This window comes from Aethalodelphis obliquidens, unplaced genomic scaffold (assembly GCF_003676395.1).
Source record: "Aethalodelphis obliquidens isolate GAN/ISIS:26980383/991018 unplaced genomic scaffold, ASM367639v1 scaffold17, whole genome shotgun sequence".
NCBI classification, from domain to species: Eukaryota; Metazoa; Chordata; class Mammalia; order Artiodactyla; family Delphinidae; genus Aethalodelphis; species Aethalodelphis obliquidens.
Genome location: NW_020837961.1, coordinates 27,807,517 through 27,821,124, shown reverse-complemented (window position 1 = coordinate 27,821,124; position 13,608 = coordinate 27,807,517). Strand labels below are relative to the sequence as shown.

The 13,608-nt window shown below is 34.7% G+C and overlaps 1 protein-coding gene across 1 annotated transcript in view; it reads left to right on the top strand.

The window, feature by feature from the left end:
* Positions 1–3,486, top strand: part of IQCM (IQ motif containing M) — a 335,271-nt gene extending 331,785 nt beyond the window's left edge. The window contains exon 13 of the mRNA XM_027117094.1: positions 3,324–3,486. Coding sequence (XP_026972895.1) covers positions 3,324–3,427 — 104 coding nt within the window. The 3' untranslated portion in view covers positions 3,428–3,486. The remainder of the gene's footprint in view (positions 1–3,323) is intronic.
* The last annotated feature ends 10,122 nt before the right edge of the window (positions 3,487–13,608 follow it).

Genomic DNA, 13,608 nt, shown 5'->3' with positions numbered 1-13,608 from the left:
TTCTACCGTATATTCCAATCTAGAAACTTGAACATCTCTAATACTGTTATTTTACATAAATAATATCTTCTGTCATAAATATGGATAAGCGAAAAGAACTAAAGCTAAATTATAATTCCAACCACTGTGAATATTTTGGTATTTAATACTGTACATGGTTTCCTATGCATATAACTTTTTTAAAAACTGGGATCACATTGTAGATACTGCTTTGTAGCCTGTTTTTCTATTTAAAACTTATTGTAACATATAAGGGTTTAATAAAATATGTTTCTATGACATATTTTAAAGACCTTGGTTGAAGTTGCTTTCCTCTAGAGAGGTTTTTTCATTTGTTCTTGGGGCCCAACAAACTCTAAATTTATTTAAGGTATTTTGGACCACACAGGTGACATGAACCAGGGCATCAAACAATGGTGGCTTTGAGGCTCTGCTCCATCTACCCAGCCTCATGGAAAAGGGAAAGGTTCCTTGCTGTCCTCTTCTTTGAAGTTTTCTCTTCTCTTCCCTTGCCTTCATTTCCCTGCCCTTCTCTCTCTCTCTCTCTCTTTCTCCTTCTCTCTCTTTATTTTGTGATATTATCCCACCTACTCTGATGTGTAGCCCTCTGGGGCCCCGCACTCCGCTGTGATCTCATGCCGGGCTTCCCATTTTGAGTGAACCTTATGCTTTACCTCCTGACCCCACTCCCCTCACAAGGCTGAAGCTCAGATATCCAGGGCTCAGCAGAAAACCTTAGAAAAAAAAACTGGCTTTAGCACTCAAATATTCACTAAGGTTACTGATTTTACTTTTTTTGGCCTTTGCATTTTCTTCCTTCTCTGCCAATTTAGCAATGCAGTTAAAATACACTTAATATTTTATTCAGGATTTGAGTTGTTTTAATCAAAAAGATTTTTCTCTGAATCTGTTCTGCCATATGACAAAAATGAAGGTCGAGAATACTTACTTTGAAGGGTTAAAAATATATCATGTATACTTACATTTTTATCCTTCCTAAAATTAATGATCCTTTATTTAATTGAAATATTTATGAAATTATATATTATGCAATTTAGAATTCTGCTCCCAGTCCCACTTCCGGTCACCAACTAAGATTCTGGTCGCCAATTCCAATGTGTGAGTTTTGTTTTTTCCCACGTCAACAAGCAATTCTCTGACACTAGCTGGGTGTCCTACAATTTTACTCAATTCTGACACAATCCACCTGGAGAGAGAATCAGATGCCAGTCAGATCTCCCAGGTTAAGTGCTCCATCCCAGGAGACTGTCCCCCACTTCAGATGCCAATTACAAGTAGTAGGTTATCAAGTTATCCACAACTTGTGTCCAACTTGGCTACAAATCAGAGGTTCCCATAACTCCCTCCTCAGGTTTTATCAGTTTGCTAGAGAAGCTCACAGAACTCAGGGAAACATTTACTTCTATTCACCATTTTATTAAAGGATAGGATAAAGGATACCAACGAATAGCCAGTTGAAGAGATAAGTGGGGTGAGATCTGGGAGAGTCCTGTACTTCTGTTTTCTGTCCCTGTGGCATCACCCTTCCGGTCCAAGGATGTTTTCATCCACCTGGAAGCTTTCTAAACCCCGTACCACTGGGATTTTTATTGAGGCTTTATCACATAGGCATGGTGGACCATTAACTCCATTTCTAGCCCCTGTCCCTCCCTGGAGAAGTGTTGGTGGGAGGGGGCTAAAAGTTCCAAGCTTTTAATCATGGCTTGGTCTTTCTGGTGACCAGCCCCCATCCAGTAGCCCACCCAGAGTCACCTCATTAGAACAAAAGATGCTCCCAGTGCTGTTATCACTTAGGAAATTGTAAGCGTTTTAAGAGTTCTGTGCCAGGAACTGGGGACAGAGACCAATATATATACATTTGCTATTATCTCACACAATTATTAGTGATTTCTTTATAAAGCCTACATATATTATAACTTCATAGTGTAAATAATAATAATACAGCAACTATATTTTGAATACTTAATGAATTGTCAGGCACATATCTTTATTTTTAACTAATAGACTTTATGTTTTTGAGGAATTTTAGGTTTACAGAAATACTAGTGGAAAGTACAGGGTGTTCCCATATACCCCCTCACCTGCAACCCCTTCCTCCTGTTGCCTATTATTAACACCTTGCATTAGTGTGGTATATTTTATAATTGATGGGTCAATATTAATACATTATTCTTACACATATATCTCTTGACATATGTTTTTGGATCCTTTTAACAACCAGACAGGATAGATATTATCCCTGTTTCAAAAATAAGGAAACTAAGATTGAGTATTAAATTTGGATTCACTCACAAATGTATAAGAACAAGAGCTTGGACCATTATATTCACTTTTTCTTCTATTTTACCTACTTTGAGTAATCCTGTATTTCAGCTATTCTCTGCCTGATGAAATATATGGTTGGTATTGCATATTATCAAAAAAATTGCAGTAGGAAATCATTTAGTCCTAAGATCTCACCTTTAGAACTAACACACTTATCTTGTATAACTACTATATTGGGACATCAATTGGTGATTGCCTTTCCCTGTGATTACACCTGCAATGATAATTACTAATACTAATTATTTCATAAATATTCGGAATGTAGTCTAATTTAGTTTTTTTATTATAAGCCTTGCTCTTTTTCTAATGGCAATATAGATAAACCTGAAAACAACAATGCCCTGCTTCTCCTTTGACAACACATCAAGTCATTCATTTTCTGTTAGTAATGAGGATTGTTCTTCTCACAACTTTAACTGTTTTTTTGTAGTTGGTTATGTTTTTGTTTAATAACAACAATAGGTCTTAAAAGGCAAAGTATATGACCATATCTGTAAATTAGTACTGTCTAAAATGGTGTCTGCAGTAAATCTATGTTTTTTATTTATTTGAAGGCATTTAATACATAAAGATGAATCAAGTACAAGCCATCTATAAAAATAGTGCTTTGTATTGATTTGAATATCAGTATCAGAACTGATTCCATTGTAATGCAAAAATTTTCAATGCTGTTGTTCTTATGGTCAAACATATGTTGCATCTAATTTATTTATTTCAAGTATGCTGTAGATTGGTGGAATCCAGATTCTGCCATCCTTCCTCTCAACTCTTTGGTCTAACAGTAATTCTTGCTGAATCTCGTGGTATGATATATAATGTATCTCAATACACCTGAAGGAAATGTGCCCAAGTCAAATCTTTGTTTTAGCACAACCATAACTGATTTCCTATAATATTTTAAAATTATTTCAAAAGCATGATACGTTGTGTCATATAATTTAAAATTTATTAATGTAATTATATATTTTGTCTTACAGTCAGTGGACATCCAATACTCAAAAGAGCTAACATCCAGATTGTTGGGAACCTGGTGGCCGGATCTATGAGAGAAAGGAAAATGAGACAACAGTATTCATCATGAGAAGTAAGATAGTATTTTCAATACAATGTTGAAACCTTAAGAGTTGAACCTATCTACCCAAAGACATAGATTAACATAGGCCATGGATTAATTCTGTATCAACAGGAAAAAAGGACAAGCATCTTTGCACATCCAAAGAACTTCAACAAGTCAGTCTATAATTACTAAATATCTTTGGATGAACCATTCATTGGACCTTTTTTTATAAACGACATCTCTTTTATCGTAATGAAGTTGAAATCACATAGTATCAAGAATTCCTTTCATTGGACTTAAATTTGGTTTGTTGCAGTACCAATAAATGCCATAAAGAAATGTTAAGATTCTTATTTCTAGAACCTCACATTTTTTTGGAAATGGTTTCTCAAAATGTGTTTTAAAATATTTTATTAGTGTAGTCATCATATTATGTTTTCCCTATTCTTATTGCTCACTTTAAAGTGAAAAACTGAAAGTTAATATATAGTATTCCTGAAATACCTACCTTAGTTCAGAAAAGATTTGAAGCACAGTGGCTAACACCAGTCTCTAAAGAATCTTGAATTTAATTTTATCTATCCATCATTCATCCATCCATCCATCCAACCATCTAACCAGCATTCATCCCTCTCTCCCTCCCTTCCTCCCTCCATCTATGAATGAGATTGTAGAAATAATAGTAGAGGGAACAGAATCCATGCACAGCACAGTGACTCGATATGAATAAAGAGACAGGAAATACATGACAGGTGTTCCATTTTCTCAATTCTTGCCCTGATCTATTACCTCTGTAATAGACACTTTGGTTTTAAAAAAAAAATCTCTCAGACTACTTCATGAACTGTAAATATGGAAGGTACTAGAATGAAATTTTTAGAAGGCTAATTACAAGAATCATGTTAAGTCAGGGCCTCACCAAAACCAGAACCAAGATGGACTAAAAAACATGCTGATACCCTATTCAGAAAATGTTAGCAGTAAAACGTTTGATAGGGGGGAAAAGTGATTACTGGCTAAAATATAGAGGTTAGCTTATCTGTGAAATTAAATGATCTGTATTATCCCAGTTGATAATTGAGAGAGCCTGATTTTAAAGAAAAACATTTTATTTCAGTACTGAAAAAAAGCTGGAAAATGCGCAGTTAAATAAAGGGAAAAAAATCACACATGAGTTGAGTCCCAGCATGATAACAGATCAGAAGCCTGCTCCTTTTTATAGCATTATTAGGATAAAAATTTCACTAGATTTCTGCCTTCAATATTCCAGAGAATTGGGAGCAAAAGCATAGAATATAATGAAATGCATTTATAAACTAAAACACAAGATTTCCTAATGAGTGTTGTGTAACGAGTGCCACTATTTCAAATGGCAAATGTATTTATAAGAGAAAACAATTAATATAAAAACAATATCAAAATTACCTTATAACAATAAAATATAAAAATTAAGTTATGATTATGACAATCGGGGGCAGGACACAGAAGAAATTTATTTTTCCTTTAAAAAAAAAAGTGTGATTGTTCTTGTCTCATATTTTCTAGATTTGACTATTCTTCTTGATTTTTTAGGAAACTGAGGTAGGGCTCCTGAATGTCTTTTAGAGGTGTGATCCTACATTAAGTTCAGTGACATGTCACTCTAGACCTGTAGAAGACAGTGTAAGGTCAGTGAAAAAAGCCTTCACTTTTCAATAGTCAGTTTCTATATAAAAATTGGCAGTTGGTGCTCATCAAAGAACAAGAAATATTGGATATGCTCGAAATGTCCATTGTGTTTTTGAGCCAACTACCTGATGGAAGTCATCACTTATATGTAAATGAACTGTCAATGGCTTGCCACTGTTGGCAATCACTGGACTGTGAAGGGTATGTCTTAATAAGAACCGAAGCTCTTCACAGACTTTGATTTACTGGAAATAAATTAGAAAAGTCCTCTGAGACTACAAAGGACACTTGTTTCAGATAAAACGTCTAGACAGTAGCAATATATTTAGGGCTTTTATTATAGCAAAACTGCAAATTAGAATGGAGTGGTGAGAAAGTTCCTGTGACCCAGCTGAGTTCTACAGAGCTGCTTCTGACTAGAGTAATACAATCTTTAAAATAGCTAAGCCAAATTAAATAAAAGTGTGTTAAGAAAAAGAAAGCAGAAACAACAAAAGGTCAAGACTTAGCTTTCTTACATCTTTTAAATGATCTGTCTTATGTCTTACATTTTCTTATAAATTGATATTTTTCTAAATAAATGCAGCTATTAGAATAATTGAAAGCCAAACTTCCATGATCCTGCAACATGGACTACTTTTCAGAAAATTCAGATTTAAGGTAATTTTTCCTTGTTGATCATTCCTTTCCCCAACTTCCATTCTAGAACACAAAATTGAAATACTGAATTCCTTGACACTATTAATATTTTTATTAATGTTGTTAATAACAAAAATATATTAAATTTGCAAAATGCTTTAGAATTTGCAGTATACTTTCACACAAATGTGAATTACGGAAACTGTGTTAAAAATGATAAGACAATCTAAGTGATTTCATGAAGTGGACAGTCTCCATTTGGAGAACTGCAAAATGGGGTGGAAGACAGGAAACTTTTATAGGATAAAAAAATAAAGAAAAAGGAAGAAAAAAAAAAAGAAAAAGGAAGAGAAAAATAGAAAATGTCTGATTGGCTGGGGCCACACAGGCAACCTTGTTTGGGTGAAAAAGAACATGGAAATAAGTGTAGAGCCCAGAGTTGGCTTGGTGTTTGGGGATTGGCTGTGTTTCTGGTCAAGTGGAACATGTAAGGGACACAGAAGTTATCTAAATTTTGGTTTGCTGTTGTGGCACCCTGAGTAGCAGCAGCTCTATCTTGGGCCTATTTCAGCAATAGGTAGACCAAATTTTTATATTAACTGCTTTCTCCCAAAGCATATTATGTTCAAAGAAGTATATAATTCCAGGTAGGTTAATAGCTTTGAAAAACAATCCCCCAAATCCCATTAGCTTAAATAATAACTTCTTTTCTGCTCACTTCACAATCCAATGTGAGCCAGCAGGTACTGCCCCATGCACTCTTTTAGACATTCAGGCTTTTTTCATCTTAATAGCTTTGACATGCTTTAGGGCCTGTACTGTAGTCTTCACAGCCAGGCTGTAGATAAAAAAAAAGAGTGTGGAGAAAGCATACCCACTTCTTATCTACTTCAGTCTGAACTTGGAACATATCACTTCTACTCACATTCTACTAGAGAGAATTTGTTACCTGGTTCCATCTAAATGCAAGGGGCCTAGGAAGTGTAATCTAGTTTTACATCCTGAAAGAGAATATGCCACTTTAAGGCATAGGGAGTAAATTGCACTCCTCGTTAGTTTAGGGAACAGGAAAAATTTCAAATGCCTTCACTTGAATGGTCATCATTCTGGTTTAAAATATTCTTATAAGGAGTCTGGATCAAGATGACAGTGTTGGAAGATCTTGAGCTCACCTCCTCTAATAGCCCACCAAAATTACAGCTACTGATAGAGCAGCTATCTCTAAGAATGATCTGAAGACTAGCAGAAAGGATTTTCCACAACTAAAGATATAAAGAAGGGGCCACAATAAAATGGGTGTGAGGGGTGTAGACATGGTCTACTTAAGACCAGACCATCAGCATAATGACTCGCTGCTGGAGGGATAACATAACCATGGAGATCCTCTCCAAGGAACGATGGATCCATGCCCCACATTGGGCTCCCAATCCCAGGGTCCTGAACTGGGAAGACAAGCCTTTAAAAGTCTGGCTTTGAAAGCCAGTGGAGCTTTGGGTCAGGAGAGCCAGAGGGCTTTAGGAAACCAAGACTCCACTCTTAAAGTGGGCACATAACACCTCACTTGGTCCAAGTCCCAGTGCAGAGGTAGCAGTTTGAAAGGTGCCTGGATCAGACCCATTTAATGATCTTTGAGAGCCTCCTGGTGAGGCAGGAGGTAGCTGGGACTCCCCCTGCGGACTGAGAAGCTGATGGCAGCCAGCTAACAGCATACTCAACAGTGAAAAGCTGAAAGCATTTCCTCAAAGATCAGGATTAAGACAAGGATGCCACTCTGGCCACATTTATTGTTATTTTATTAATATAGTATTGGAAGTCCTAGCCACACAGATAAGAAAAAGAAATAAAGGCATCCAAGTTGGAAAGGAAGATGTAAAACTGTCAGTATTTGCAGGTGACATGATACTACTATATATAGAAAATCCTAAAGATTTCACAAAAAACTGTTAGAGCTAATCAATGAATTCAGTAAAGTTGCAGGGTGCAAAATTAATATACAGAAATCTGGTGCTTTTTTATACACTAATAATATATGAGCAGAAAGAGAAGTTAAGAAAACAATCCCATTTACAATTACATCAAATAGAATAAAATACTAGGGAATAACCAAGGAAGTGAAAGACCTATACTCGAAAACTATAAGACATTGATGAAATAAAATTGCAGATAATACAAATAAATAGAAATATCAATATATACTGTGCTCAGGGACTGGAAAAATTTATAGTGTTAAAATGTCTAGACTACCCAAGGAGACCTACAGATTCCGTCTTCTCAGGCAAGGGAAACAAAAGGAAAAATAAAACAAAAATAAACAAATAGGACTACATCAAACTTAAAAGCTTTTGCACAGTAAAGGAAACCATCAACAAAACGAAAAGGCAACTTACTGAATGGGAAAATGTATTTGCAATTGATATATCCAATAAAGGATTAATATCCAAAATATGCAAGGAACACAAAGCAATCAGATTAAAAAAATGAGCAGAGGACTTGAACAAACATTTTTCCAAAGAAGACATACAGATGGCTATGAAAAGATGCTCAATATCACTAATTATCAGGGAGATGCAAATCAAAACCACAATGAGATATCAACTCACACCTGTCAGAGTGGCTATTATCAAAAAGACAAGAAATAACAATCATTAGTAAGGCTGTGGAGAAAAGGAAACCCTTGTGCACTGTTGGTGGGAATGTAAATTGCTGTAGCCACCATGAAAAACAGTATGGAGTTTCCTCAAAAAACTAAAAATACAGCTACCATATGACCCTACAATTCCAAATCGAGGTATGTATCCAAAGAAGAGAAAACACTAATTTGAAAAGATATATGCACCCCTATTTTTATTGTGGCATTATTCACAATAGCCAAGATACGGAAGCAATCTAAATTTCCATTGGTCTTAACAATATATTTTATGATCTGTCTTCTCAGGCAAGGGAAAGAAAAGGAAAAATAAACAAATAGGACTATATCAAATTTAAAAGCTTTTGCACAGTAAAGGAAACCATCAACAAAACGAAAAGGCAACTTACGGAATGGGAAAACATTTGCAAATGATATATCCAATAAAGGATTAATATATACATATATATATATCATATATATAAAATGAAATATTACTCAGGCATAAAAAAGAATGAAATCTTGCCTTTTGCAACAACATGAATGGATCTAGAGTGTATTATGATAAGCAAAATAAGTCAGACAAAGACAAATACCATATGATTTCAATTATATGCGGAATGTAAAAATCAAAACAGGTGAACAACAAAAAACCCAAAACAGAAACAGACTCATAGATACAGAGAACAAACTGGTAGTTGCTAGAGGGGAAGGAGGTGGAGGAATGGACGAAATAGGTTAAAGGGATTAAGAGATACAAACTTCCAGCCATAAAATAAATCAGTCACAGGGATGTAATGTACAGCATAGGGAATATAGTCAACAACATTGCAATAACTTTGTATGGTGACAGATGGTTACTAGACTTATTGTGGTGATTATTTCGTAAAATATATAAATGTCAAACCACTGTGTGGTATACCTGAAACTAATATAATATTGTAGGTCAACTATACTTCAATAAAAAAATACCAGCAAAAATAATTTATTATAAAAATATTAAAATAATCCAGTCTTTTTTAGTTTTTTAGCATTTTGATGCTAATTCCCTTCCTCATACAATTCATCAAGAATCCTGAAACATCTAGCATCAATTTAAGGGAAACCATTTTTCTTTTTTATTTCTGACATATGTGCTTTTCTTTCTAGAAATTGAAGAACTTCGGGTTTTATTTTTGTTATTCAAATAAATATGTCAAATAAATAATTTTCAATAATATGTTGATAAGAATCATCTTTTTATATTAAAAAAACTTATTTCCAGTTTGAGAAGCAGTCTATCAAAAATTAATGCTTGCAGAGCAATAGAGGGAGACTTTTGTATATAAATAATCAAGAAAAGAAAGGATAATAAAATGGTACTAAGGCAAGACTGACTTACCATCTCAGAAGTAATTCTTTTTATTTCAATGGCAAGAATATTGAGGAATTAAAAAAATCCCCATTTTTAAAGTATTTTTAAACAACTAAGAGGAAAGAAAAAGAGAAAACTTAAAGAAACAAAATTCTAAATAGGTTTGCTGAAAGTTTTGAACACATGTGCTAACTTGGGTACATTCCCTTGGGTATCTCTTTCTGGAATAAATGCTTGAAACTTTCAAGTTTGGGCGTTATTAAACAAATTCCACTTTGGACTTCTATTTGTGTTCTTCCAATTATTTTTAAAAGTCTCTGCACATTTTACTAGTTTTCCACATTGTAAAACATACATTTACAATGTAACAATAATAATAATAATGCATGCTATATTTTCAGCCTCCTCCATACAAAATTTTGCTTAGGAAATGAGCTATGTAGGGATAAAAGGTGAGCACAGAGCATTGACCCTACTAGAATACTTCATGGCAGTGTCCTGGCCTTGATCAGCGGGTATGGTGTAGCTTTCTGATTCAGAGTTTCCTAATTTTGTTAAGCCAGTTCCTGAGGTGATACAAGGGGTGATTCATGGAACTCCTGCCATCTTTTTTTTCTGCCATCCCAACAGTTTTTTTAGTTGTCTGTATCTCTTAATAAATCTCTTCCTGATTAATATAGCTGGTGTTGCCATGTCATCTTCAACTGAGAAGCAATTACATATGTTGAATTATCAAATATATTCCTTTTTTTATTGAAGTATAGTTGATTTACTATATTATATTAGTTTCAGGTGTACAACATAGTGATTCAAATTTTTATAGATCATACTCTGTTTAAAGTTATTATAAAATATTGGCTATATTGCCTGTGCTGTACAGAATATAAAGTCCTTGTTGGATCCTGCCTCCCAGGCTAGCCAATGCAAAGTCTTTGAGGTAAAGAACCAAAGAATTAGAATTTTTTAAAGTTTCTTATGTAAAAATACTTTACCAATTCTCCTTTTTGTCACAATACTTCTTGGATTTGTCCCTTTCTTTTTCACTCTCGCATTCATTCTGCTAGGTCAGAACCTTATCAGTTCTAATCTAGACTACTTAATATGTCTCAGAATTTTCTCAAATATGAATGTCCCATTCACCAATCCATCTAGCAATGTATGGCCTTCCCACTCAAGTCCCTTGTCCATGAATTTCCAGACCCTCAGATGAAGTTCAGTTTTTACCTTTGCATTTTATGCTGCTTGCAACACACCTTCACCTTCTTGCCCAATCTACAGACCACCCAAGGAAAGACATCTTCCTGCCCTAGTTCATGGCACCTCTTCCATTTTCTCCTCATCCACACAAGGTTTAGCTAGTCTTCTCAGCAACCAATCCTAGAGTGACCTTAAAACCTTTCCCAGAAAACTGTCATCCTTAGTCCTTTTTTTTCTCTTCTGCCAGAGTGAATTTGCACCATTTATTTGTGTTCTTGATGACGTTATTTTGCACCAATTTATACTGGTCTCAACCAGTTGTTTCATGTGCATGACTTTTAACTCACCAGAAAAAAGAAAAAAAGATCCCCAAGAGCAAGGATTATGCCATTATACCTAAACATAGCACACATTTTTGAGAAATGCTCATTTTATTAAGAGGGTTTTAAACTAGACTGCTCAATCAAACAGAAGAGGCTACCAAGGGTTTTACCAAGACATGAAAGGCACCAGTCTGTAATTATATAGCGAATGCTGGAAAAAATACAGACAGAAGCAGGTCACAAAAAAGCTAATGAAAAAATGTATCATCCAAACGGAAACAATTGTGAGAGTAAAGATGGTATTAAACATAGCTAAAATTATTTATTTTTTTCATTGAACTAATTTTATTATATCGGTGGATCTATAAAATAAGTCAATTGAAATTCTTTTCAAAGATAAAATTCTTTTTTAAAAAATGAAAACAACCTTCATCTATATGCCTTAATGTAACATAGCAAAACATCTTTTTAGTGATTATTTGAACAATAAAAATGACAAGCAGAATGTTTGTTCTTGTTATTAATTCACATTTTAAAATCACATACTTTAATGAATTACATAGCTGTTTAATGCCATGACATTTGTATCTTTCTCAAATATGGTATCACTTTAATTTTTTCATAAAATTGCCTGAAGTATTCTTCTAAATTGCATTTTATGTTTAACAGATTTAAAATTGACACTTTCCATTGAATGTTCTCCATAGATTATATTATTTGGAATTAAGAAAACACTCTTTTTATATGTGCTGAGGTAAACTCAGAGCAAATTCTGCTAAGTGGAGAATATTCTCAATTGTAAATTTTTTGTATTGATGTATATAAATATTTCAACCCAAATATTTTTACCGTATAAAAAATTAATAAGCAGAATTCTCAATTACATAGAGTCAGGAGGCCAGAGGGGGAGCTCTTGCTCCCTGTGATAATAGCAGAGCCCAACAGGAAGAAAAAAAGACTCCTCTTCTTTCCTGTCAAGGACTCACCCAATGAAAAGCCATGGACTCTGTGTTTACTATAGCCCTCCCAACTCCCTTTTCCCCTCTATAAAAGAGTTCTTCTTCCCTTGTGAGGTCTTGTGCATGGCTCGCCATGGTTGCAGACCCCAAACCCATGGTTGCAATTTTCTGCTGATTCCAAATAAATCCGTCTTTGCTGGAGAAATATCTGGCAGTCTATTTATTTCAGGTCAACAACAGATAATCACATTTAGCCTCCAGTTAGAGACCATTCTTTAATATTTTTACGTGGAAAAAGTGTATCACCTATGTTCTCAGTATGATTTTTTGAATGTTTTATTAACTTCAGATTGTGCAAAATTATGCACAATTGTTAATTTCACTGCATTCCATAACATAACTTATCCAATTAAATATTAAAACTCCAATAACATTGTTTTCCTACTAAAGATACTCCAAAGTGAAACTATAGAATTTTAGAATTAAATCTTATATATCATTTAAGCTACTGTTGTCTAATTTGCTCACTCCGTCTCTTGCTTTTATATGGATAAGTATCAGATATGAATAAAAACCAGTCTTCCTGTTCACTAGTATTGTTTTTCAGTAATTGCAATGCAATAAAATCTTTAAAAAATGGCATTTTGTCAACTCCCGTTATTGATTATTTTTAGGAAAGATTTCATATTGAGGGCTTCCCTGGTCGCGCAGTGGTTGAGAGTCCACCTGCCGATGCAGGGGACACGGGTTTGTGCCCCGGTCCAGGAAGATCCCACATGCCGTGGAGCGGCTGGGCCCGTGAGCCATGGCCGCTGAGCCTGCGCGTCCGGAGCCTATGCTCCGCAACGGGAGAGGCCACAACAGTGAGAGGCCCGTGTACCTCAAAAAAAAAAAAAAAAAAAAAAAAGATTTCATATTAATTCTGAAGAAAATAACCCGCAAATACAGAGGACTCACAAAAAGTTTATTAGTAAAGTAGTTTAAAGAAAAAACACTTCTAAAATGGGCAGCAAAGAGAGAAAGTGCATACTGCTATGCAGAAGTATTGCTTCATTTTCAATGTCCTCTTCATCCTGCAAACTTTGTATCCATAGTATAGTTATTCTAACTCTGGTTACAAATGTGTGTGTATGTGTTTGTGTGTGTGTGATATTTAGCAACCGCAGTTTCTATTTCAGAATACTGCAGCTTGTTTGTATGCAATTATGAATTCTCTGTGTACTACAACCAATTCTAAGAATATTTCTGCCCCAAATATTTCTTAATATTGTAAGAACATTTTTTTACCATAATCCCATTCTTTAAAATATATATATATATATATTTATTTATTTATTTGCCTGCGCCGGGTCTTAGTTGCAGCAGGTAGGATCTTTGTTGCTGCGTGCAGGCTCATAATTGCAGCATGCGGGATCTAGTTCCCTGACCAGGGATCAAAC